Below are 23,885 nucleotides of genomic sequence, written 5' to 3' on the forward strand. Positions count from 1 at the left end.
ACTGGAGAGTTCAAAAGAGTTGGAGAAGACTCTTGAGAGTCCCTTGGACTGCAAGGAGATCTAACCAGTCCATCCTAAAGGAAATCAGTCCTGGGTGTTCATTGGAAGGAATGATGCTAAAGCTGAAACTCCAGTACTTTGGCCACCTCATGCGAAGAGTTGACTCATTGGAAAAGACTCTGATGCTGGGAGGGATTGGGGGCAGGAGGAGAAGGGGATAACAGAGGATGAGATGGCTGGATGGCACCACCGACATATGGACATGAGTTTGGGTGGACTCCGGGTGTTGGTGATGGACATGGAGGCCTGGCATGCTGCGATTCATGAGGTCACAAAGAGTTGGACACGACTGAGTGACTGAACTGAATTGATGTTGCCCTCTGGAATTCCAAAACTCCCCACAGATCCTCCGGTGAGAATGTTTCCTGGTGTTTGGAAACTTCTCCTCTTTTAAAACTCCCTTCCCAGGATGGATCTCTGCCCCTACCTCTTTTGTCTCTCTTTTTATCTTTTATACTTTGTCCTACCTCCTTTTGAAGACAATGGGCTCCCTTTCTGGGTGCCTGATGTCCTCTGCCAGCTTTCAGAAGTTGTTTTGTGGAATTTTCTCAGTGTTCAAATATTCTTTCAATGAATTTGTGTGGAGAAAGTGGTCTTCCCATCCTATTCCTCCACTATCTTAGGACTGCCCCCCCCCATCTCCATGCATTTTAAAACGTGGCTCAGCAGCTGTGAAGTCTCAGTCAAAGTTAGACATCAGCTCCTCCAAGTCATGCTTCTGGTTCTAGGGCTTCCCTCAGCTATGTTGTCATTGTATCTAAGAACCCCGTGGCTTCAAGAGACCTGAGTTCTCCAGCACATACATGGCAAGTGAATAAATGCATGCATGCAATCACTGTTGCAAAAGTCCTAGGGCCACAACAGATTTCCCAACCTGGGGATCCAGCAAAAGGACTGAGAACCCCCAGTGAAATGGACTCTTGGAGGCACAAACAAAACCTTGTGTGCACGAGGACCCAGGAGAAAGGAGCAGCGATCCACAACAGGCTGAGCTAGACTTGCCTGTGAGGGCTCCGGAGTCTCCAGCAGAGGCATAGGTCAAACAGTGGCCTGCACGGAATCAGGGGCACTGACTACAACAGTCCTGGGAGCCGAAGCATGCTCGAATAAGGCCTTTTGAAGGAGGTCACCGTTACCTCCATTACCCCTACCATAGTTTGACCTCAGGCCAAACTACAGGGAGGCAACACAGCTCCACCCATCAGCAGAAAATTGGATTAAAGATGTACTGAGTATGGCCTTGACCACCAGAGCAAGACCCAGTTTTACCCACAGCCAGTCCCTCCCACCAGGAAGCTTCTACAAACCTCTTATTCTCATCCTTCAGAGGGCAGACAAAAGGAAAACCACAGTCACAGAAAACTAAGCAAACTGATAACATGGATCACAACCTTGTTTAACTCAGTGACACTATGAGCTGTGCTGTGCAGGGCCACCCAAGACAGACGGGTCATGGTGGAGAGTTCGTACAAAACGTGGTCCACTGGAGAAGGGAATGGCAAACCATTTCATCATTCTTGCCTTGAGAGCCCCATGAACAGTATGAGAAGGCAAAAATATAGGACACTGAAAGACTAACTCCCCAGGTCGGTAGGTGCCCAATATGGCTACTGGAAAAGAGTGGAGAAATAGCTCCAGAAAGAATGAAGAGGCTGAGCCAAAGCAGAAACGACACCCATTGTGGATGTGTCCAGTGGTGAAGGTAAAGTCTGAGGCTGTAAAGAACTGGAACCTAGGCCTAGGATCCTGGAATGTTAGGCCCATGAATCTAGGTAAATTGGAAGTGGTCAAACAGGAGATGGCAAGAGTAAACATTGACATTTTAGGAATCAGTGAACTAAAATGGATGGGAATGGGTGAATTTAATTCACATGACCATTATATCTACTACCATGGGCAAGAATCTCTTAGAAGAAATGGAGTAGCCCTCATAGTCAACACAACAGTCTGAAATGCAGTACTTGGGTGAGATCTCAAAAATGACAGAACGATCTCTGTTTATTTCCCAGGCAAACCATTCAATGTCATAGTAATTCAAGTCTATCCCCCAACCACTAATGCCAAAGAAGCTGAGGTTGACTGGTTCTATGAAGACCTACAAGACCTTCTAGAACTAACACCCAAAAAAGATGTCTTTTTCATCATAGGGGACTGGAATGCAAAAGTAGGAAGTCAAGAGATACCTGAAGTAACAGGCAAGTTTGGCATTGGAGTACAAAATGAAGCAGGGCAAAGGCTAACAGAGTTTTGCCAAGAGAATGAACTGGCCATAGCAAATACCCTTTTCCAACAACCTAAGAGATGACTCTACACATGGACATCACCAGATGGTCAATACTGAAATCATGTTGATTATATTCTTTGCAGCAGAAGATGGAGAAGCTCTATACAGTCAGCAAAAACAAGACCGGGAGCTGACTATGGCTCAGATCATGAACTTCTTATTGCAAAATTCAGACTTAAATTGAAGAAAGTAGGGAAAACCCCTAGGCCATTCAGGTATTGACCTAAATCAAATCTCTTATGATTACATAGTGGAAGTAACAAATAAAGTCAAGGGATTAGATCTGATAGAGTGCCTAAAGAACTATGGATAGAGGTTCATGACATTGTACAGGAGGTGGTGATCAAAACCATCCTCAAGAAAAAGGCAAAATGGTTGTCTGAGGAGGGCTTACAAATAGCTGACAGAAGAAGAGAAGCCAGAGGCAAGGGAGAAAAGGAAAGATATACCCATCTGAATGCAGAGTTCCAAAGAATAGCATGGAGAGTTAAGAAAGCCTTCCTAAGTAAACAATGCAAAGAAATAGAGGGAAACAATAGAATTGGAAAGACCAGAGATCTCTTCAAGAAAATTAGATACCAAGGGAACATTTCATGCAAAGATGGGCTCAATAAAGGACAGAAATGGTATGGACCTAACAGAAGCAGAAGATATTAAGAAGAGGTGGCAAGAATATACAGAAGAACTATACAAAAAAGATCTTCATGACCCAGATAACCACGATGGTGTGATCACTCACCTAGAGCCAGACATCTTGGAGTGGGAAGTCAAGTGGGCCTTAGGAAGCAACACTACGAACAAAGCTAGCGGAACTGATGGAATTCTAGCTGAGCTATGTCAAATCCTAAAAGATGATGCTGTTAAAGTGCTGCACTCAATATGCCAGCAAATATGGAAAACTCAGCAGTGGCCACAGGACTGGAAAAGGTCAGTTTTCATTCCAATCCCAAAGAAGGGCAATGCCAAAGAATGCTCAAACTACTGCACACTTGCACTCATTTCACATGCTAGTAAAGTAATGCTCAAAATTCTCGATGCCAGGCTTCAATAGTATGTGAACCGAGAACTTGAAGATGTACAAGCTGGATTTAGAAAAGGCAGAAGAATCAGAGATCAAATTGCCAACATCCATTGGATCATAGAAAAAAAAAGGAATTCCAGAAAAACATCTACTTCTGCTTTATTGACTATGCTAAAGCCTTTGACTGTGTGGATCACAACAAACTGTGGAAAATTCTTAGAGTTGGGAATAACAGACCACCTTACCTGCCTCCTGTGAAACCTGTATGCAGGTCAAGAAGCAACAGTTAGAACTGGACATGGAACAATGGACTGGTTCCAAATTGGGAAAGGAGTATGTCAAGGCTGTCTATTGTCATCCTGCTTATTTAACTTCTATGCAGAGTATATCATGTGAAATGTCGGGCTGGATGAAGTACAAGCTGGAATTGAGATTGCCAGGAGAAATATTAATAACCTCAGATATGCAGATGATAACACCCTTACGGCAGAAAACAAAGAGGAACTGAAGAGCCTCTTGATGAAAGTTAAAGTGGAGAGTAAAAAGGCTGGCTTAAAATTCAACAATCAAAAAACCAAGATCATGGCATCCAGTCCCATCACTTCATGGCAAATAGATGGGGAAACAGTGGAAACAGTAAGAAACTTTATTTTCTTGGGCTCCAAAATCACTGCAGATGATGACTGCAGCCATGAAATTAAAAGACGCTTGCTCCTTGGAAGGAAAGCTATGACAAACTTAGACTGTATATTAAAAAGCAGAGACATCACTTTGCCAACAAAAGTCCATCTAGTCAAAGCTATGGTTTTTCCAGTAGTCATATGGATGTGAGAGTTGGACCATAAAGAAGGCTGAGCATCGAAGAATTGATGCTTTTGCACTGTGATGTTGGAGAACACTCTTGAGAGTCCCTTGGACTGCAAGGAGATCAAACCAGTCAATTCTAAAGGAAATCAACCCTGAATGTTCATTGGAAGGACTGATGCTGAAGCTGAAACTCCCATACTTTGGCCACATGATGCGAAGAGTTGAATCATTAGAAAAGATTCTGATGCTGGGAAAGACTGAAGGCAGGAGGAGAAGGGGATGACAGGATGAGATGGTGGATGGCATCAGTGACTCAATGAACACGAGTTTGAGCAAGCTTCGGGAGATCGTGAAGGACAGAGAAGCCTGGAGTGCTGCAGTCCATGGGGTCAGAGTCAGACATGACTGAGCAATTGAATAACCACAATAATCAGAGAATGATGGCATTCAGAGTGAATGATGTATTAGAGAGGGAGAGATCTGTGACCAGGTATGAGGTCCTGGGTATCTTTGAATGCAGATTTAGCAAATGGAAAGGAGGGATTCTGTGCTTGGAAGTGGGGTCATGTAGAATGTTCCTGTGCTCAGATATGAGAATCAGGGGATTGAATCAGCACAAGCTTAGAGAAGAAAGAGTTTGGTATGCACATGCTGTGAATTCAAATACATGAATTGGCAGAGATTTCTTGGTGCCTGTCCTTTGCTATGAGGCTTAGAGGAACAAAAATCATACCCTTTTCTCAGGTAGGAAGGATGTGGGCAGAAGAGGTCAGAATACAGCATAAATGGAACTGGAAGTAAGGTAAAGATTCATGGGATTTCAGAGTTTGGTTTCGGCCTAAGATATAGGAAGCTAGAAACACTTTTAAAATAGCACCAAAATCATGGACCAAGAGAAATTTAACAAAATATGTGAAAGATTTGTATGCTGAAAACCATAAAACATTGGTGACAGAAGCCATAGAAGTAAATAAATGGTGAGCTAAAATGTGTCCATGGATCGAAAGACTCAGCAGTGTTACGATGTCTGTCATTTAGTTGCTAAGTCATGTCTGACTCTCTTGCAACCCCATGCATTGTAGCCTGTCAGGCTCCTCCGTCCATGGGATTTTGGGGGCAATAATACTGGAGTGGGTAGCCATTTCCTTCTCCAGGGTATCTTCCTGACCCAGGGATCGAACCTGCATCTCCTGCATTGCAGTTGGATGGATTCTTTACTGCTGAGCCACCAGGGAGGTCCATTAAGATGTCTAGGTCCTCCCAAATTAATCTATAGAGTCAATGAAATCCCATCAAAAGCCTGATCGGCTTTGGAGAGAGTAGAAATTGACAGGCAGATTCTAAAATATACATTCCAAAGCAAAGTTACTAAAGCCATTAAAACCATTTTGAGAAGGAACAGTGTAGTTAGATTACATCATCTGATTTTAAGACTTGTTATAAAGTTACAATGAATATGACCCAGCCATCCCACTAGGGCATATACCCTGAGAAAACCATAATTCAAAAAGACACATAATTTAAAAAGGACTCCAATGTTCACAGCAGCACTATTTACAGTAGCCAGGACATGGAAGCAACCTAAATGTCCATTGACAGATGAATGGATAAAGAAGAAGTGGTATATGTGCACAATGGAATATTACTCAGCCATAAAAAGGAATGAAATTGAGTCATTTGTAGTGATGTGGATGGACCTAGAGTCTGTCATACGGAGTGAAGTGTCAGAAAGAGAGAAACAAATATTGCATATTAACGCATATGTATGGAATCTAGAAAAATGGTATTGATGAAGCTATTTGCAGGGCAGGAATAGAGATATAAATGTAGAGATGTGGACTAAGAGAAAGAAGGGGAGGGTGGAATGAGTTGGGAAAGTAGCACTGGCATATGCACACTACCATGTGTAAAATAGCTAGCTAGTGGGAAGCTGCTGCATAGCACAGGGAGTTCAGCTCAGCGCTCTGTGATGACCTAGAGGGTTGGCATTGGGGGCAGGGGTTGGAGGGAGGCTCAAGAGGGAGGGGATATATGTATACAAACAGCTGATTCACTTTGTTAGTACAGCTGAAACACAACATCGTAAAGCAATTGTACTCCCATAAAAAAAAGTAAAGCCCCAGGGAGTAGTCAGGATGGGGTGTAATTGGTAAAAGATCAACACATAGATCAATGGAACAGAATGGACAGTCAAGATGGAGACTACATGTCAAATGACTTTCAATGAAGATACTAAGGCAACTGAGTGGAGAAAGGATCATCTTCTCAACCAATGAGAAGGCTCGTACAGGCTGGACAGTGGGCTGCCCTCTCAGAGGTCTGGGATCCACAGCGCCCCCTGCTGGGCGGCAGTGGTGGCTCCTCCTCTCCCGTCTTCTCCCCCGCTCTGCTCCCCTCCCTGAATCATGAAGCCAGATCCCAGTCCTGACGATTGCTCAACCTCCAGGAGCCAGTTCCTGTGGGCAGTGTCTGGGGAGCCTGACCCTCGTGAAAAGACGAGTTCTTGCACAAGGCACCCTGCGTCTGTCCTCCACAAGGGAAGGGTGACATGGAGCCTGTCGTGCTGCTCATCCTGCTCGCTGTCACAGGTAGGAGTCCCTCCCTCCGCTGTCGACACTCCCTCCCCTTCCTTGAGTATGTGGCAAGTGGGTGGGTGGGGAGCACTGAGCCACACTCTAAAGATGACTGGAATCCTCCGCATGTCCTGCACCCCCGCTTCCCACTGTGCCCCGTATTCTCCACGCTTTCCCTCCCTCCCCAGTATCAGCTCTTCATGCTGGTGCAGGCATCAGAGGCTGGTGGATTTGGACACCTAGAAAGGGAAGGACTTCTGATGGTGGCATCTCAGGCACTAGCTAGTAGGTGGGGGAAATCTGGGGAGCATTGGTAAGAGCTCCTAAAATTTTGAACCACTTGAGCATAAAAGTAGTCCCAGAGGAGTAGCAGGGTGGGAGGGAGAAAAGAACCCAGCACTGGGAATCTGCATCTTTGGGGTACTCCTCCTGGGCTCGGAAGGTCCTCCTGTCCTCAGCCCTGGGGGTGAAGATTCTGTGATTGAGCTGCAGGGATGAGCAGTATCTCGCACATCACAGCCTTTTCTCATTGGGGGATGCCTCTTGCTCCCTCCAGAGGAAAAGTCACATGTGGGTGAGAGGAGAGAATGTTCCAGTGAAGCTGGAGTTTCTTAGCTGGAGGTGGAGCAGGGAAAGTGGGGGCATGTTGGTCTGCCTGGAGGCAGATGGACTGGGTGGTATGGGGGATATTGCTTCTCAGGTCTCTCTGGTTCCAAAAGGCAGGCCACCAGCTCCCTATTCCTGGCAAGTTTCTGTCACCCATGTGGTTGACAAAGTGATTGAAGAGAAGGGAGGCTGAGGCAGAGGGTGCTGGGTGATTCTCTTTCAGCCCCTGCCCTGGCACCAGACTGGCGCTCCCCCACCCCAAGGAGGGTCCCTAAAATAGCAGCCTCATGTCTCCCCCAAAATAGCTCTGAGATGCATCCCTCCTGAAAAGGGAACAAAGCCACAGAAATAGGGAAGCTGGAAGCTAAAGGTCACAAAGAGGAGAATGTGGGGCTGGGACTGGCGTGGGCAGCTGCAGAGTTAGCAAGCATGCGGGCTTGGGGAGGGAGTGTTCAGCCCCCTGTGGGACCAGCCCCAGGCGTGAGAGGCCACTGGCCTTGCTCTCTTGAGATGGAAGGGGAGAGAGGAGGGCATGATTCCATGTAACAGGAAGAACACGTGTGGACTAGGACCAGAGGGAACTTCAAGACCAAATGTCTCTGGAAATAGGCTCAGAGGGGGTCAGTTACTTCTCTAAAGAAGTCCAACAAGTCCAGTGGTGATAAAGCCAGACCCAGGACCCAGGTTTCCTCATTTCCTATAAACACGTACTTGGGCTGTGCCACCTTCTCCCAACTTATGTAGACCTGAGTTCCTTAAGGGCAGGATTTCTGTCTCTTCTGTTCAGTGAACATAGTAGGCGTTCAATAAACACGTGGTGCAGTGAAGGAACGTCTCGTCCGCAGAGCTGTCCCGGGCGCACAACACCACGGTGTTCCAGGGCATGATGGGCCGGTCCCTGCGGGTCTCCTGCCCCTACAACTCCTTGAAGCACTGGGGGAGACGCAAAGCCTGGTGCCGCCAGCTGGGTGAAGAAGGCCTGTGCCAGCAAGTGGTCAGCACCCACCCCTCGTGGCTGCTGTCCTTCCTGAAGAGGCGCAACGGGAGCACGGCCATCACGGACGACGCCCTGGGGGGCACACTCACCATCACGCTGCGGAATCTTCAAACCCACGACGCTGGGCTCTACCAGTGCCAGAGCCTCCATGGCAGCGAGGCTGACACCCTCAGGAAGGTCCTGGTGGAGGTGCTGGCTGGTGAGTGGGCGGCTGACTGCACCCCGCATCTGAGGCTGGGGCTCTGAGTATAGGACCGACCACCCTCGGGGCTTTTGGGGGTCCTGGAAGATCCCACGGTGTGGATTTTGTCCCCCTGCTCAATTGAGGGCCACTGTGGCTGGTTGTGCAGATTTCTGACTGCAGGAGGAGGGTCACCATCCAGCCCTGTGCCCCGCTGCAGGCTGCGCCCCCTGGTGGAGGACTGCATCGCTTGCAGGAAGGGTACAGTCCTTCCTTTACACACTTAGGAGCTAGCTGTGGTCCTGCTCCCCTCCAAACAGCTTTATCCATCTGGCATCCCGTTGGGATGTGAGCACTGAGGTGGTCCTTAAGGAGTAGGAGGACATTCACTCATTCCCTCACCCAACCACCCAATGCACCTACCGATGTAGATTAAGCACCAACTTGGTACAGATAAACAGGCCCAGAAAGGAACACTGCTGTGACCCGGGGCAACTGCTTCTCTCTGGGCCTCCATTTCCCCATCTTTAAATGGTGGTGATGGAGTCTGTGCCACTGACCCCGTATGGCTCCTGTGAGAAACAAACGACAGAGTTTTACAGTGCTTGGGGTCAGTGACAGCCCTCGCCCCAGTCTCCTGCTGCTAACTGCTTGGCATCGTCATTCATGGTTTAACTAGGTGAGATAGGGAGTGGTGGGGTCCTTCTCACCCCTGAGCTTGCACAGGGGGTGCCCTCCAGGAAAGCCTTCTGTCTGTCTCCTGTGTCCCAAAGAAGAACAAATCTGAGGTTAGAGATCCCTTTTCTGACTCTTTGTCCAACTCTTCCCCCTAACATGGCCCCTTATCATGGAAATGAAGGTCAAAAACTTGTCTAAGATGGGGAGGGTAGGTGAGACCATCTGCCTTAGACTCCAAACCCTGCCTCCATGGGAGTAGGTGGCGAGGAAACACTGCTATCCTATCAGAGTCTAAGGCTCAGCTGACTCCCACAGATACAGCAGGAAACAAATAATAAGAATAACAACAACAATAATAATCTGTAGCTGGTATAGACAGCTTCACAGTCCACACCAGACTTTCAGAAACACCCACCATCTCATTTGCTCTTCCCAAAGACCCCGTGTGACAGGAGGGTGGGGGGTGCAGTCACTGAGCTCCTATGAAGTGATGGGCACTACACAGGATGTTCTCGCTGAATCCTGCAACACTATTATTAAGAAGGGATTCCTAATTGCTCCACTCTACAGGTGAGGAAACTGAGGCTCAGAGTCGTTAACAACTTGATCCACACAGGGTGAGGTCTCAGAGAGCTTCACCCCACCCAGAGGGGTTCTCTCCACTGTGGCTTCAAGAAGGGGACTAGCAGCTCACAGGCTCTGTCTCCCACAGACCCCCGTGATTACCAGGACCCTGGAGATCTCTGGATCCCTGAGGGGTCCGAGAGCTTCGAGAATGCCCAGGTGGAGCACAGCATCTCCAGGTATAGTGACAAGTCTTTGCTAAGATCCCTGGGTAGACCTCCACCCTGCAGAGCCCAGGCATGGGGTGGCAGCTGGGGGGTGGCGGGTGCCAGAAGTACAGATTCCAAGGCAACTGGAACAAGAAGGTATCTGTATATGATCTTGTCTAAACACCCCTCCAACCAGCCAGTGTGTGTTGGTGTGACTGTACCAGTTGTTAAAATATTGCAAAACTTCCCTAACAGTTTATAAATAGCTGATGCTCCAAGACTCTTGAATGACTGGCCTCTCACCCCTTCCCCTGGCAGCCCTCAGACAGAATCCTCACAGTTCAGCAACAATGAAAGTTTTAGGATTAATATTTCAGCACAAAATTGGTACCCCCAGATTCCTGCTTCCCTGATGGGACCAGAATCAGTTCTGACTGGTTCTTGACTAGGTACTGGTGTTTAAACACTGTTAGTATAACCATGAAGTGCACATGTGTGTGCACACACACACAAAAACACACCACACATCATACCATCACGAAAGCAGAAGACCGCTCAATGAGGGAGGTGGTTGTTTAAAAGCACTCAGCAGGCAGATCCGTGCCTGGAACTCCTGACTACAGGCTCCCTCAAGCCCCATAAAGCCTCATCCAGGGCTGTGGTGGGTGGGGGAGGTGTCCCCAGCCCCTCGACCTCCCAGGGTCTCCCTATTCCTTCTCTGAGGACAGACTCCAGCGTGTGTGTCCCCTCATGGCCTCCCACATGCTCTCTTTGTTTCTCCAAGGAGCCTTTCGGAAGAGGAGAGCCCCTTCCCACCCACTTCCATCCTCTTCCTCCTGGCCTGCATCTTTCTCAGCAAGCTTCTAGCAGCCAGCGCCCTCTGGGCTGCAGCCTGGCATGGGCAGAAACAACGGCCACCCCAGGCCAGTGGACCGGACTGTGGCCACAACCCAGGTTACCAGCTCCAAACTCTGACAGGTGAGCTTGGAGAGCACAGTGGTGGCCGGGGCGGAGAGGTGGGGCAGAGAGGCGCTGAGTGAGTACCCTGTCTGTTGCAGAGCTGAGAGACGTATGAGAGAGGAGGACCCTCAGTGGAGGAGAGGTTCAGGAGAGGTCTGCACGGATCACCCCAGCCTGCTGCACACTCGCCCCTTGGCCGCCAAGTCTCCTGGCTCTGCTTTGGCAAAAGGCCGCTCTGCCTCTACCCTTCTTCCTTCGGCCCGTGGAAGTGCGTGCGCATATGTGTGTGCACGCATGCATGTGCATGCATGGGAGGTGGGAAGGATACCTCCAACTTCTGGACATTGGCCATTAAACACTCTCACAAATAAACCCAAGACTTCCTGTTTATTTGATGGTTTAGGGTGTCATGAAGATCTTCTCTTTTGCTACAAAGCTAAGAGAGTGAATACCGATGAGGAGAAGACAGGTCTGGCTCCTTAGGGTCCACAGTCTTAGCCTACCATGTCCCTCCATTTCCACAGGCTCCAAACTGGCCAAACGTTTAAAGTCTTCTTTCTCCCTCCCAGAGATCTGATTACCAAGCCCTGCCTCCCTCCGTGGAATTTCTCTACCATCTTCTCTCATCCTCCTGCCTCCTGTCCACTGGTTCCCTGTGATTATTGCTGGGCCCCTTCCTCCCTCTGCCTGTCTCCAAGCCCCCCCCCCCCCCCCCCCCCCCGCCCAAGTCCATCCAGTTCCCAGCTGACTCATCCATTCATCCCTAGAGGTTTGTTTTTATCATGTTATGCTCCCTCCAGAGAAATGGCAAGGGCTTGGGTTGTCAGCGCAGCGTACCAGAGCTAGGGACTACTGGTCCAAGCCCCAGGCCTTTCATCATATAGAAGGGAAACTGAGGCTCAAGAGGGAAAAGATTTACCCAGAGTCCCCTGTGCAGCCTGGAAATCCTACTTTCACTTGACTTTCCAGGTGCCCTTCCCTCTAGCTCAACCCTACTTATTTATTAAAAATAACTCCCCCCACTGTTTTTTTAGCCATGCTGCATAGCTTGCAGCATCTTAGCTCCCCAACCAGGGATCGAATCTGGGCTCCAGCAGTGGAAGTGTGGAGTCCTAACCACAGGACTGCCAGGGAAGTCCCAATCCTACTTATTTATTCATGTACTTATTCAATAAAAACTGATATTCTGTGCCAGGTACCAGTCTAGGCATTGGAGACACAACAGTGAACAAGACAGGCCAAGATTTCTGCCCACACAGAGCCTCATTCTAATGGGAAGAAGGCAGACAGACAAATACAATGTCGGTCAGTCAGCTGGTTGGGAGTATGGGGAGGGCAGAAGGCCCGGGGAATGATGCAATTCTAAAGGGTAGTCAGGAGGCACCACTCAAGAAGCACCTCAAGGAAGCAAGACAGGAAGAGTGTTCGAGACACAGGGAACAACCAAGGCAGCTCAGGGAACCTCATCTCTCTCTTCGACACACATACGCCTCCTGGACCAAGAATGAGGGGGAAACTAGATGGAAGCTACCCTGAAGTTGGGCTGTCCTTGAGGAGGAAGGGGGTTGCCCATATCCGCAGGTTCTCTGTCCTGGCCTCAAAGCTGAAGGCCAGGAGCCCCTCTCCACAGCCACATGTGGCTGCATTGCTCCCTAACCTGGGTGTGGGTCCCTGGGGTTTTGAATCACTGGGAAAGAGCCCCCAGTGCAGCCCTGTGTATCAGCCTCATGTTAAGAGGTCACTCCCCTCGTCACAGCCCTGCCCCACCCACTCCCGAGGCTGCTCCGCTGGCCTCTGCCCCCAGCTGCAGGCCCCTGGTCCAGTCTGTGTTTCCCTGGCCTCCCTGACTCAACTGCGCTTCAGTGAAACTTCCTCGTCGGGTCCTGGGGCAGTTGTCTTCTTCCTGCAGACACAGGCACGGTCTAGGAGCCAAGACAGAGCAGAGCCCAAACTGAGCCCATGCCAGCGCCCTCCCGCCCACGCTGCCTGGGCACTGGGGGTGACGGGATGGAAGGGGAGGCTCTGGGGGTGTGCCTGGTGGAGGGGCGCTGCTGAAACTTTCCTGCTCTTGGGAGCTCAGCCTTTGCTCCTTCCTGCTCGGCCAGGTCAGAGACATCCACCCTGGGATCCCCCGCCTTTCACTCTCTGGAGTGCACACTGAATGGAAAGCGTTTTCCAATGTCAAGTTCTTGCCTCCTTAAGAAACCTTAAGTTCCTTAACTGCTCCGAGCCTCAGGCTCCTTGCACATAAAGACAAACAAAAATCCCAACACCAAACCAAACCCCAACAACCCTACTTTGGTGGGTTTTTGTGAAATTGAAAGAAATAACATGAAAGTCCCTGGCCAGCTGTCTGGCACATAGTAGGTCCTGGCTAAGCACTGGCTTTCTTCCTTTTCTCAAACTCCTGGTGAGAGGACACCTCTCTGGATCCTGGCCACTTCTGTCCCAGGCACCCAGTGGGGGACTGTGTCTGTTTTACGCACTCAATACATATTGAAGACAGGTCTCCTCCTCACACAAATCTCCCAAGTTGGCTTATTAGAGCAAAAATAATTTTCTGTAAGGAAATCAAAGAAAGCCTGATACGCCTTGGCAGGACAGACATACATCCTTCCGTATCACTCACAAGGGAGACCCAGGTGTCCAGTCGGCTGGAGACTCTGCCAGTGTTAGCACCGAGAGTCCTGTGTCCCCAGAAAACCCTCACGCCAGGTGAACAGGAACAGATGGTCTCCCTAACACCGTGTCCATGAGACTCGGCTAAACACGGCTTTCTCAGGCCCCTGGTCCCTGTTTTCCATTCTCAACTCCCTTGCTCCTGGAGGGAGGAGGAGGCAGGGAGGGGGAGGAGGAGGGCAGGGAGGACAGGAGGAGGGAGGGTGGTTTTTCCAGGGCCCTCACCAGGCGTGAGCATCTAGGTCAGAGTGGTGTGTCCTCCCAGGCATTCCCACCTGGCCTGCTCCAGTCTGAGCACTGGCGCATCCCTGGTGTCAGCAGGCTTACCCCCCACATTCTGTGCGGGATCCCCAGCCACAGTTCTGCACAGGGTGATGCAAATGGGGACCAGATGGACCCTGTGCAGGGAGTTGGTTTGTGTCATGGGAGAGGAACCCCAAATTATGAGATTTGAAGCTGATATAGAGCATCTGGCACGTTGAGCATTGGCCCATCTTCCTCGCTGGTGGGAGAGAGAGACATCTTAACTTCGGAATAGAAACTGATCATTTCCAGGGAGGAAGGGAAGGATGGAAGCAAATCTCTCTGGAGCTGACACACTGTCTCTAACTCCCCAGGCACGTTTGCTCTTCAGTCTCCCTGGAACAAAGCTCGCTCAGTGCCCTTTCCTGGGAAGGCCCCGATCATGCAGAAACATGAACATATTCACAGAGAACTGAGAGGACAGTGCATTCATGAAATAAAAATAATATATGAGAAATGCTTGGAGAATTAAAAATACTGTAAACTAAAAGCACTAAGGGATAAAAATTTGAAGGACAAGGATAGAAGGGATGGAAGAAAAAATATGAGGATATCTTCCAGGAATCAGAACACAATGGACAAAAAAAAAAAAAGGAAAGAAACCTAGACAGAAAAGCTATGAAAATGACATGAGTACATGTGATTCAATATCCAATTAATTATCAAAGCAATAGTGCACTTCCTGGACGTGGAGAACGTGGCCCACACCGGAAGTGTCTAGGGAGCACTCAGCACAGGGCGTGAAGACAGGTAGACCAGGGTGCACCATCGAGAGGGGGCTTCCTGGATGATCTCCAGAGAGCTCGGGTAGGACACTCACATAGAATTTAAAATTAAGATGGACTCAGGCCCTGGGGAGGACACTTTACTTCCCTCCTTCACAGCTCTGCATCATCAGATTCTATATTTGGAATACCCTGAAGATCATCTTCCCCCTTTCTCTAATGCTCCCTGGTTGCCATAATCCTCCTCCCTGACTTCACTCCTTAGGGGCGCCCAGGATCCCAGGCTTCTGTATTTCCGTGGGCCTTCTCATTCTACCTCGCCCACTCCTATCTGGAGCACTGAGCCAACCAGAGCTTGGAACAGCTCCTTCTCCCCACCCATGGCGAGGCCCACCAGTGCCTGCTTCCCAACCCCATGGTCACTGAGAGCCCCACGTGAGTGTCTGAGGCCAAATTTCCTGCCCCCAGGGGAATGCTGTGTCAGTGCCCAGACGAGCCTCAGAGCTAAAATCTCCCTGCCCAGCCATGGGCCCCAAACTGCTCCTGCTGCTGCTCCTGGGACTAGTAGGTAAGGTTTAGAAGGAGCTGCACTCTGGGCCCCATGTAGCCTGCTCCATGCCCAGGGATAATTGGCATTGCCCTGGAAACAACTACATGTGTAGGCCCAGAAGTGGACCTCTAGACCCCTGACCCCCTGGGCAGTGGGTGGACCGGGAGGTGCCCTGTCTGACATTCCCTCAACTTTCCTTCCCTAGGCCAGGGCTTGGCCGGCAGCCTCCCGGAGCTGCTGCAGGCGCCTGTGGGGAGCTCCATCCTGGTGCAGTGCCACTACCGACTCCAGGACGTCAAGGCACGAAAGGTGTGGTGCCAGGTCCTGCCAGAGGGATGCCAGCCCTTGGTAACATCAACCGTGAATCGCGGGGTCCCAGCTGGCAGCCGCATATTTCTCACAGACCTGGGGGGCGGCCTGCTCCAGGTGGAGATGCTTGCCCTGCGGGAGGAGGATGCTGGCGAGTATGCCTGTGTGGTGGAGGGCCTCTCGGGAACCCAGACTGTGCACAGGGTCACTCTGGATGTGCTTCCTGCAGGTGAGCTATCCCAGCCTGGCCAGCAGCCCTGGCCTGCCCTCCTGCCCCAACCTGCCGCTCTTGGGTCCCTGGTGGGTGGGAGCCCTTGTGGGTGAGGAATATGGGCCAAATGCCCAATATTCTTTTGACAGCTCTGCAGGGAACGGAAGCCAAACCGGGTGAGAAGTCCAAGATAAATCAGCCAAAGAGCAGTCCCCTTTCCGCTCCTGCATGGGTGGGTCTCCCCACAGGAAGTCATATCCTTCTTCCCCCATTCAGGGCCTCATCCAGCATTTTCAACATACTCTATGCTGTTTTTTCCCCCTTAGAAATGTTTTAAACAAAGTTTTGATTCAGACATATCAACCGGAATTAATTTTTTGGTATATGTTCCAGGCTTAAGATTAATGGCTTAAAAACTACTGAATTTATACCTTATTTTATAAGTCTTCACTGAGCATCTAGTATGTGTCTCATGTAACAGGCAGGGTACATTCAATGGCTGGATTCCTTTGACTTATTCAGTTTTAAAAACAGAAAGAGTCTCATCAATATACAGTCGATATTCTCGACCCTATTTCAGTTGAGAAAGGACTCTTCACAGGATTCATTTTTACAGTCTATAACTTTCTCATGTCTAAATATTTGCTAAAAGAACATTTAAAAGTATTAAATATTCCTCAGAAAAGTACAATATTGTAAAAAATAATTGTTCTGTTGGGAACATGGTCAGCTACCTGAGGAAGCAGACTGTTCTGCCTTCCTCTTACGGATGTTGACATCTTTTTCAAGTATTCCTTTCTTAAGTAATTCATGCCAAAGGCCCAAAATAATGAAATCAAGACTTTTTTCCTTCTGTTTTTCTCTGATATCTGTTATGAGGAGGGACTAAGCTGTCATTAGAAATCTCTCTTGTGTCCACAATTATTACTCATATTATAAACATACTCCTGTTCGCTCTGGTTATCCTTTGTCCTCCCGCTTCCTTGACATTCTAAGGTCTAGTACCTCAAGGTTAGAACTTCCTAAATGGCAAATAGTCACAAGACAATGCACTGGGAAAGGGTGGCAGGGAGATGGGTACCCTCAGTGGGACATCTGAGGTGTGGGGACCCCAAGAGCTGTAGAGGATGGATATTCAGGCAAACGGGTAGAGCACAGTATCCAGGGAGGATATAGTGGTTTTAAAAACCAGATAAGGACATATGCCGCAAGACTGGGGTCAATGGTGTCTCAGTTCCTGGTTTAGCGTGGGGTGGGGAGTGGGAATGGTGAATGTCTAAGGACCAGGCAAGACAAGATCTCAGAGGATCTAGGAGGACTGCCGGGTTCCCAAGGCAGATCCTCAGGCCGACAGAAACAAACCCTGAGTCCCACAGACAGAAGCTGAGCACATTGTTGGAATGACAAAAACTTGTCACAAAACTGAATCTCAGGGTCTAAGCCAAAGCTCTCAGCAAGTGTCAGTTGGCACTGTCATTTCAGGACTGACCCTGTGTTCCTTACCTCCAGAGCTTGGGATGGGGCTCAGCCAACCTGCAGGGTTGGTCACAAGGCTGCAGGTATGCAGAGAGGTCTAGCAGGCTGGGCCAAAGCCCCTTTAGAGACCAAGTGATGAGAGCTGGGAGCAAGGTCTCCAAGGAGGTCAGAGTAGAGAGGCCTGTTCTGGGGTGGGGTAGGGAAGTGGGCACAGATAACACAGTGGGGTTTCTGCATAGTCTGAGCAGCCTGATTGAGATAAGGCACAGGGTGGGCAGGTAAAGGAGAAGAAATTCAGAGGGAGAGGTTGGGAGCTGGCGGCAGAGGGGAAGTGAGCATATTCACAATCAGATAAAGACTTAGACCTCTCGAATTAGAGGCCCCTTAAGGAATATCCAAAGCACCCCTTTGTAGTTCTTACTCCTGACCTCCCTCGGTTCTCCTCCCCCAGTCCCTCAGCTCTCAGCAAGCCCTTGAACCCTGCTCTTGGTGGGTATGTGCTCAGTAACAACTTCCTTCTGCCTCAGCTCCTGCCCTGAAAGAGGAGGAGATCCATCAGGATGCGACTCTGGGTGAGAGCTCCTCTTTGGACTCTGTAGACAGCGACAGCCCTTTGGATACCAGCCAGGACAAGAAGAGGTATGACAAGAATTGTATGTGGGTGGCTAGGAAAGGATGATGGTGCAGATACAGCTTGTTTAGAGCCCCAGACTAAATTGAAAGGAAACCTTACAATTCTCTTCACTCCTGGGGAACTGCTCAACAGGTAGGCAGGTAGGTAGACAGACAGGCATACCTCTCTATTCCAGTTCAGCACTGAGCCCTTTATTCCAGTAGATCTCCAGTCAGGATACCCTGATAACGTGTCTCTCTTCCCTGCTTGAGTCTGCCTGCCTCATTCCATTAAAAAAAAAGCTCTTTCTCCCGACCATGGCACACCAAGAATGGTGCCTCTGTGCCACTTCTCCAGGATTCCTGCCAAGCAGCTCCCTACCAGGTTCAGGGCTAAGCTCACTTCCTTCTTCGTGTGTCTCAGCAGAGCCTGGATTTGGGGTGCTGTGTTCCTGCTGGGCCTGCTGGTGATGGTGGCGGTGATGCTGCTTGCTGTGATGGCCAAAAGGAAAGGTGGGTAGCTCTCCACCTGTGTATCCCAGCAGGGGTCTTCCGGCCCTGTATCAGCCACTCCTGCATTTGAGGCTGGGAATCTAGGTCTGCTCCCCCTACAGATGGGCTTTGGCAAGTGCCCCCAGGCCCTACAATTCCCATGGCTGAAAGGTGGAGGAGAGCGAGGAGATTCCGTGGGAGGTGGCCTGGGGAGAGACAGGAATTGTAGAGGGTGAGACAGTGGCGCTGGGGACAGGTGGCTGGAAGAGGTGGGGGATTTCAGGAGATGGCTTGAGTGTTGAGACAGGATGAAGGGAGCTGTGGAAGCAGTAAGTGGGGGAGTTAGGGCTGGCTGGGGGTAGGGGCTGGGCAGATGGAAGGGGAAGACTTTGCTGGTGGGAGTGGGGATGTTTGAGTATGGGCTAGAACAGAGGATGCCAAGGGTTCTGGAGAGTGCATGTGTGGAAGGCACTGAGTCGGCACAAGGAGCAGTCTGTGCTTCTGTTCTACCAGGAAACAGGTTTGCTGTTGGTGGACAATTTCAGAGCAGTGGAATCTCAAACACGGTAAGAAACCTCTGCAGGCCCCCAGCCAAATTCCCTAGACCCTCCCTCTACCATACTCACTGACAAGTCCTGGGATGATCGGGTGGAGAAAAGACTGGGAACCCACATGAGGTCTAAAGCCACTTCTTAAATGCAGTAAACTTGCCAACTATAGTCTTCCACCTTCCCACTTTGCCATCCACTTGCCCAGATTTAGGGAGATACTTGGGGCCTGAAAATCTTCACAGTGAAGCCATCTTGCCCACAGACATACTCAGGATTCTGGAGACAGTCCAGTGTGAACCTGGACTTCCCACCTCAAGGAACCGGGGTAGAGGGAGGCATTTTCTCTTTGCCTAACCGGCCTGCTTTTGTTATAGGCTCCCTCCTCAGTGGTCCAGCACATCAGTGACTCTGGACTGGCTGTTGATCTGCCATCAGATGTACCATATGTCAAGCTTGACTCACCACCTTCCTTTGATGACACCACTTACACCAGCCTTCCTCCTGATCCCCTGTCAGGGAAACTCCTACCCCTAGACCCACCCTGTGTGCCCCCTCTGCCTCCTAAGGTTGAGATCAGCTCCAAGCCTGTGACATACGCTACAGTCATCTTCCCTGGAATGGGCAAGAGTGGAGGAGCCTCCTGTGAGCCAGCCCAGGAGCCGCCTAACAGTCAGGCTCCACCCAGCTGAGCTGTTCACCATCCTGTATACCCCCAGATTAGCCCCAGGGTTTTGTGTAGCCATCCATGCAACCCATGCTCTAGATCCTTAGGCTATCAGATCTTTAGGATCTAATGTCTTGACTTTTCTGACCTGCTAAGTGATACTTGGAATGACTGAGGTGTCCTGGGAAGCCAAGCCATGTCCTGGGAAACTAGCCATGTTAGTTCCTCTGCCATTACACCAAAGAACTAAATAAACTCTAAATGATAATATATGAGCTCTTGATGCTTGGGAGGGGATGAAAGGGCCCAGGTTTGACTGCTCGTGAACTGAAAAGACTGGTCCAGTTTGTGCTGTAATGCTCTCCTGCCAGCGGGGAAGTGATTTCCCTCCCTGGTCAGACTCCTACAATGCAGTCTGATTTAACGGGCGTGAAGGGGTATTTCTTCAAAAGCATTTCCTGCCTTTATCATGACACTTGAGAGTATAGATTCATTTGCTTGAGATAGAAATCTCCTGTTTTCTGCTTTAAACCTTGTAAACAAGTGACATCTTACGATGTGACACATATGATGGGAGAAGGAGGACAATTCATCAGTGCCAGGTGCTGCTAGTGGTAAAGAACCCGCCCGCCAATGCAGGAGATGTAAGAGACATGGGTTCGACCCCTGGGTCAGGAAGATCCCCAGGAGCAGGAAATGGCAACCCACTCTAGTCTTCTTGCCTGGAGAATCCCACGGACAGAGAAGGCTGGTGGGGTCGCACAGAGTCGGACAAGACTGAAGTGACTTAGCAGAGCACAAAAGGAGCTCAGGACAGACAGGGTAGGAGAGATGGGGTTAAAAGGAAACAGGAGTAAGGCCAAAAACTGAAATAGATACCAAGCCTATTCCTTGGTAGAACAAAGGGTTTTCAAGCACCAGGAGATAAAAGATCTTCATCAGTTTTATCAGAGTTGGCTCTTTCTCAACTGTGTGGTCTTCTGGTAGCTCTGTTTCCTTAACTCTGAGCCTGGGAAGAGCCCAGTGAAGAAAAGGCATGCAGGTGGGGGAATAAGGAATAAATGGTAAATGTGTGGCCACAGTTAAGTGTAAATGAAAGCTAATCCAGGCTGGGTATAGGAAGGCCTTTAAGGTTTCTGCCATGACTTCTTCTTAAACTGTTTGAAAATATTTGTCCATATTGAGATGAGAGACTTAGATGGAGAAGAGGAGGTGCTCAGGAATCCAGTCTTTTACAATCATGAAGAACTGGGCAAAAAGAGGTTTTCACGGTCTGAACCATCTGGAAGGGCCCTAAGCTTAGTCTAGGTACATGAGGTGAAGAGACAGGCAGGGGCTGTGTAAGCCTAGTAATGCTATTTTCAGGGAGCTCTGGCAGGATGTTCTGGGCTTCCTTTGATAGAGTTTCAGCCTGTGACAGAACCTAAATTTACTCTGTCCCTTGTGGAGGCAGCAGCTCCCCACCAATCAACTAAGCCCTCATTTACCCTGGCTAAGATGACTGGGGACCTTCCTGGTGGGAAGGCAAGATGAGGGGAGGGCAGAATAAAGTCTAAAAAGCACCCCTCTGGGAGAAATGACTATAATTGGTCTGAATGTAACTTTTCAGAATGTGACAGAAGTAGAAGTATATTTAACAACGCAAAGGAAAATACTAAGATAATCAGTTGACTGGTAGAGAAGACTGAAGGAGGAAAGGAAAGATATTAATTCCATCAATGCCTATGATAGCAAGTCTATGAATTATAGTCACAGAGTCACATTTATAAAAGTAACTTCTAAAATGAAAATACTAAAATAAATTTCATTTATTTTATAAAAACAAAGTAAATGCAAATGACATGGTGAGATGACTGCTTCACATTAGAACCTTTGGAACTCAGTTAAAGAAGCTCTCAGAGGAAAATAAACACCTTTAACAAGAATTAAGCATCTTACTCAAACAGCTAGTTAATTTTAAAGGAGAAAAATGACATAACTAACACATAAATAAAAGAGTTTATTCTTTGAAGTAAACTGAAATAAAGTGTTAGCTAACTTACTCAAGAAGATGGATGAAATAAACAACAAGGGGAAATAACCGCAGATAAAAAGACAATAACAAAAAAATAAGAATATTTTGTGCTAGTGGTGGAGGAGTGGGAATGACTGTAAAGGGGCCTGGAAGAACTTTTGGGTGTAATTAAATGTTCTCCATCATGATTGTGGTAGTTACACAGTATATACATTTGTCCAAACCTATCCAATAGGCGTACCTTACTGCATATAAATTATATTTTGATGAAATTTATTTTATAAAGTATTTGAAAGGTCATTGGGGAATAGTTAGAACAATCTTAGAGAGAAAAGCTCTTTAAAGTATCATACAAAACTCAGAAGCCATAAAAGTATTCATAGATACATTACAACTGACACATTAAGATAAATTAAGATACTTTTCCCTCTATGACAAAACACCATAAATGAAAGTCAAAAGACAAAACAAGGAAAAATTTTGCAACCCATATAAAGGCAGAGGGCTCATTTCCCTAAAAAGGCAGAGGGCTCATTTCCCTGACTCCTACATATCAATTAGAAAACAAATACTTAATAGAATATGGTCACAGGATATATACCTACAGCTCATACAAAAAGAAATATAGACATAATAAAGATGTTTAACTCCATCTAAGGAAAATACAAGTTAAAAGTACATTGAGAGTAATTTTAAAAGAAAATGGTTAAAGAACTCTGAAAATTCTTGCCTTCATAAAAGAAACAAGAAAACTGGCAAAAATACTGTCAACTTTTTTTGGAACTCTGGAAATTAACCAATGGCTTGCATCAATCCAAGGAGTGTTTACTCAAGAAAAATGGCTTCCCCTTACCTCTATTTAAGAGACAACTTAATAAAGCAATAATTATATACCTGTGCTGATGGGCATACCATTTATTAAGATGTAACTTTTATGACAGTAACAATATGAAGAGGGAGAAAGAAGGAATGGGGCTATATAGAATGAAAGTTTTTGTATTAATATATGATTGAAATTAAGTTATATTAATCTGAACTAGACTATTTTAAATTAAAATGCTAACTATAATCTCTACAGTAATAAAATAGTGCAAAATTATACAGTAAAAGAAATGACAAGGGAATTAAATTATCTAATATGACAAAAGACAGTGGCGAAATAAAGGAGAAAAAAGGCATAAAACAAGTAGAAAACAAATAACAAACTGGAAGACATAAATCTTACCTTATCAGTAACTATACTGAATGTAAATAGATTAAACATCCTAATTAAAAGGCAGATATTGGCAAAATTGATTTAAAAAATATATGACTCCACTATATGCTGCTTCTAGAAAACAAACGTTAGATTGAAAAACACAAGTCTGCTGAAAGTAAAAGAATGGAAAAGCATATCATGCAAACTAGTTACAGAGCACTAGAGTAGCTATACTAATATCAGACAAAATAGGCTTCAGGGCAGAAATTGTTACTAGTGACAAAGGACATTTTATAATGATAAAAGAATAAATCCACTAAGAAGATATAACAATTATAAATATATGTGTACCTAACAACAGAGTTTCAAAATACATGAGGCAAAAACTGACAGAACTGAAGGGATAAATAAATTGTAATGGTTGTAGACTTCAATATTCTACTTTCAAAAACAATACAGCAAGGAGGTGGAAGAGCAACAACAAAAGAGTAGACATGAGTAACACTATAAACCAATAGGACCTCTCAGATATCTGCAGAACACACCACCCAACAAAGCAGAATACACATTCTTCTCAAATATACATGCAACAGTCTCTAGGATAGACCACATGCTTGACCATAATTAAGTCTAAATAAATTTAGAAGGACTGAAATTATATAAAGTATTTTTTCTGATCATAATGGTTTGAAACTAGAAGTCAATAACAGAAGCAAAATTTGGAAAGTCACAAATATGTGGAAATCAAACAACTCACTCACTCCTAAATAACAAATAGGAAAAAGAAGAAATCACAACAGAAATTAGAAATGAATGAATGCTTTGAAATGAATGAATATAATTACGCAACATACCAAAAGTTAGGTGATTCAACAAAGACAGTGCTTAGAGGGAAATTTATAGTTGTAAACACCTATGTTAGAAAAAAAAAGAGAAGATTTCAAATTAATAACCTAATTTTCCACCTGAAGAAACTAGAAATAAAAGAGCAAACTAAACTCAAAGCAAGCAGAAGGAAGAAAATAACAAAACTCAGAGCAGAAATAAATGAAATGGAGAACAGAAAAACAACAGAAAAAAAATCAACAAAACCAAAAGTTGGTTCTTTGACCAGATCACCAAAATTGACAAATCTTGATTAGACTGGATAAGAAATAAAGG

At 47.4% G+C, this 23,885-nt stretch overlaps 2 protein-coding genes across 2 annotated transcripts in view; both read left to right on the top strand.

The window, feature by feature from the left end:
* TREM2 (triggering receptor expressed on myeloid cells 2) overlaps positions 1 to 11,317 on the top strand; it is a 24,469-nt gene extending 13,152 nt beyond the window's left edge. The window contains exons 2-6 of the mRNA XM_010863198.1: positions 6,619 to 6,760; positions 8,197 to 8,547; positions 9,920 to 10,010; positions 10,765 to 10,958; positions 11,039 to 11,317. Coding sequence (XP_010861500.1) covers positions 6,721 to 6,760; positions 8,197 to 8,547; positions 9,920 to 10,010; positions 10,765 to 10,958; positions 11,039 to 11,055 — 693 coding nt within the window. The 5' untranslated portion in view covers positions 6,619 to 6,720 and the 3' untranslated portion in view covers positions 11,056 to 11,317. The remainder of the gene's footprint in view (positions 1 to 6,618; positions 6,761 to 8,196; positions 8,548 to 9,919; positions 10,011 to 10,764; positions 10,959 to 11,038) is intronic.
* Positions 11,318 to 15,172: 3,855 nt separating this feature from the next.
* TREML1 (triggering receptor expressed on myeloid cells-like 1) lies at positions 15,173 to 19,775 on the top strand. Its single transcript, XM_010863199.1, has 7 exons — positions 15,173 to 15,215; positions 15,403 to 15,735; positions 17,492 to 17,499; positions 17,738 to 17,832; positions 18,230 to 18,318; positions 18,811 to 18,863; positions 19,223 to 19,775. Exons 1-7 carry the CDS (start codon positions 15,173 to 15,175, stop codon positions 19,535 to 19,537), a joined length of 936 nt encoding a protein of 311 aa, XP_010861501.1. The 3' UTR covers positions 19,538 to 19,775.
* Positions 19,776 to 23,885: the final 4,110 nt, after the last annotated feature.

The sequence above is a fragment of the Bison bison genome, unplaced genomic scaffold (assembly GCF_000754665.1).
Source record: "Bison bison bison isolate TAMUID 2011002044 unplaced genomic scaffold, Bison_UMD1.0 scf7180017864487, whole genome shotgun sequence".
Taxonomy (NCBI): Eukaryota; Metazoa; Chordata; class Mammalia; order Artiodactyla; family Bovidae; genus Bison; species Bison bison.

Coding starts and splice junctions, on each gene's coding strand:
- TREML1 (XM_010863199.1), top strand. CDS start 15,173: ATGGGCCCCAAACTGCTCCTGCTGCTGCTCCTGGGACTAGTAG. Junction 15,216..15,402: donor GCTGCTCCTGGGACTAGTAG/GTAAGGTTTAGA, acceptor TTCCTTCCCTAG/GCCAGGGCTTGGCCGGCAGC. Junction 17,833..18,229: donor ACCAGCCAGGACAAGAAGAG/GTATGACAAGAA, acceptor CGTGTGTCTCAG/CAGAGCCTGGATTTGGGGTG.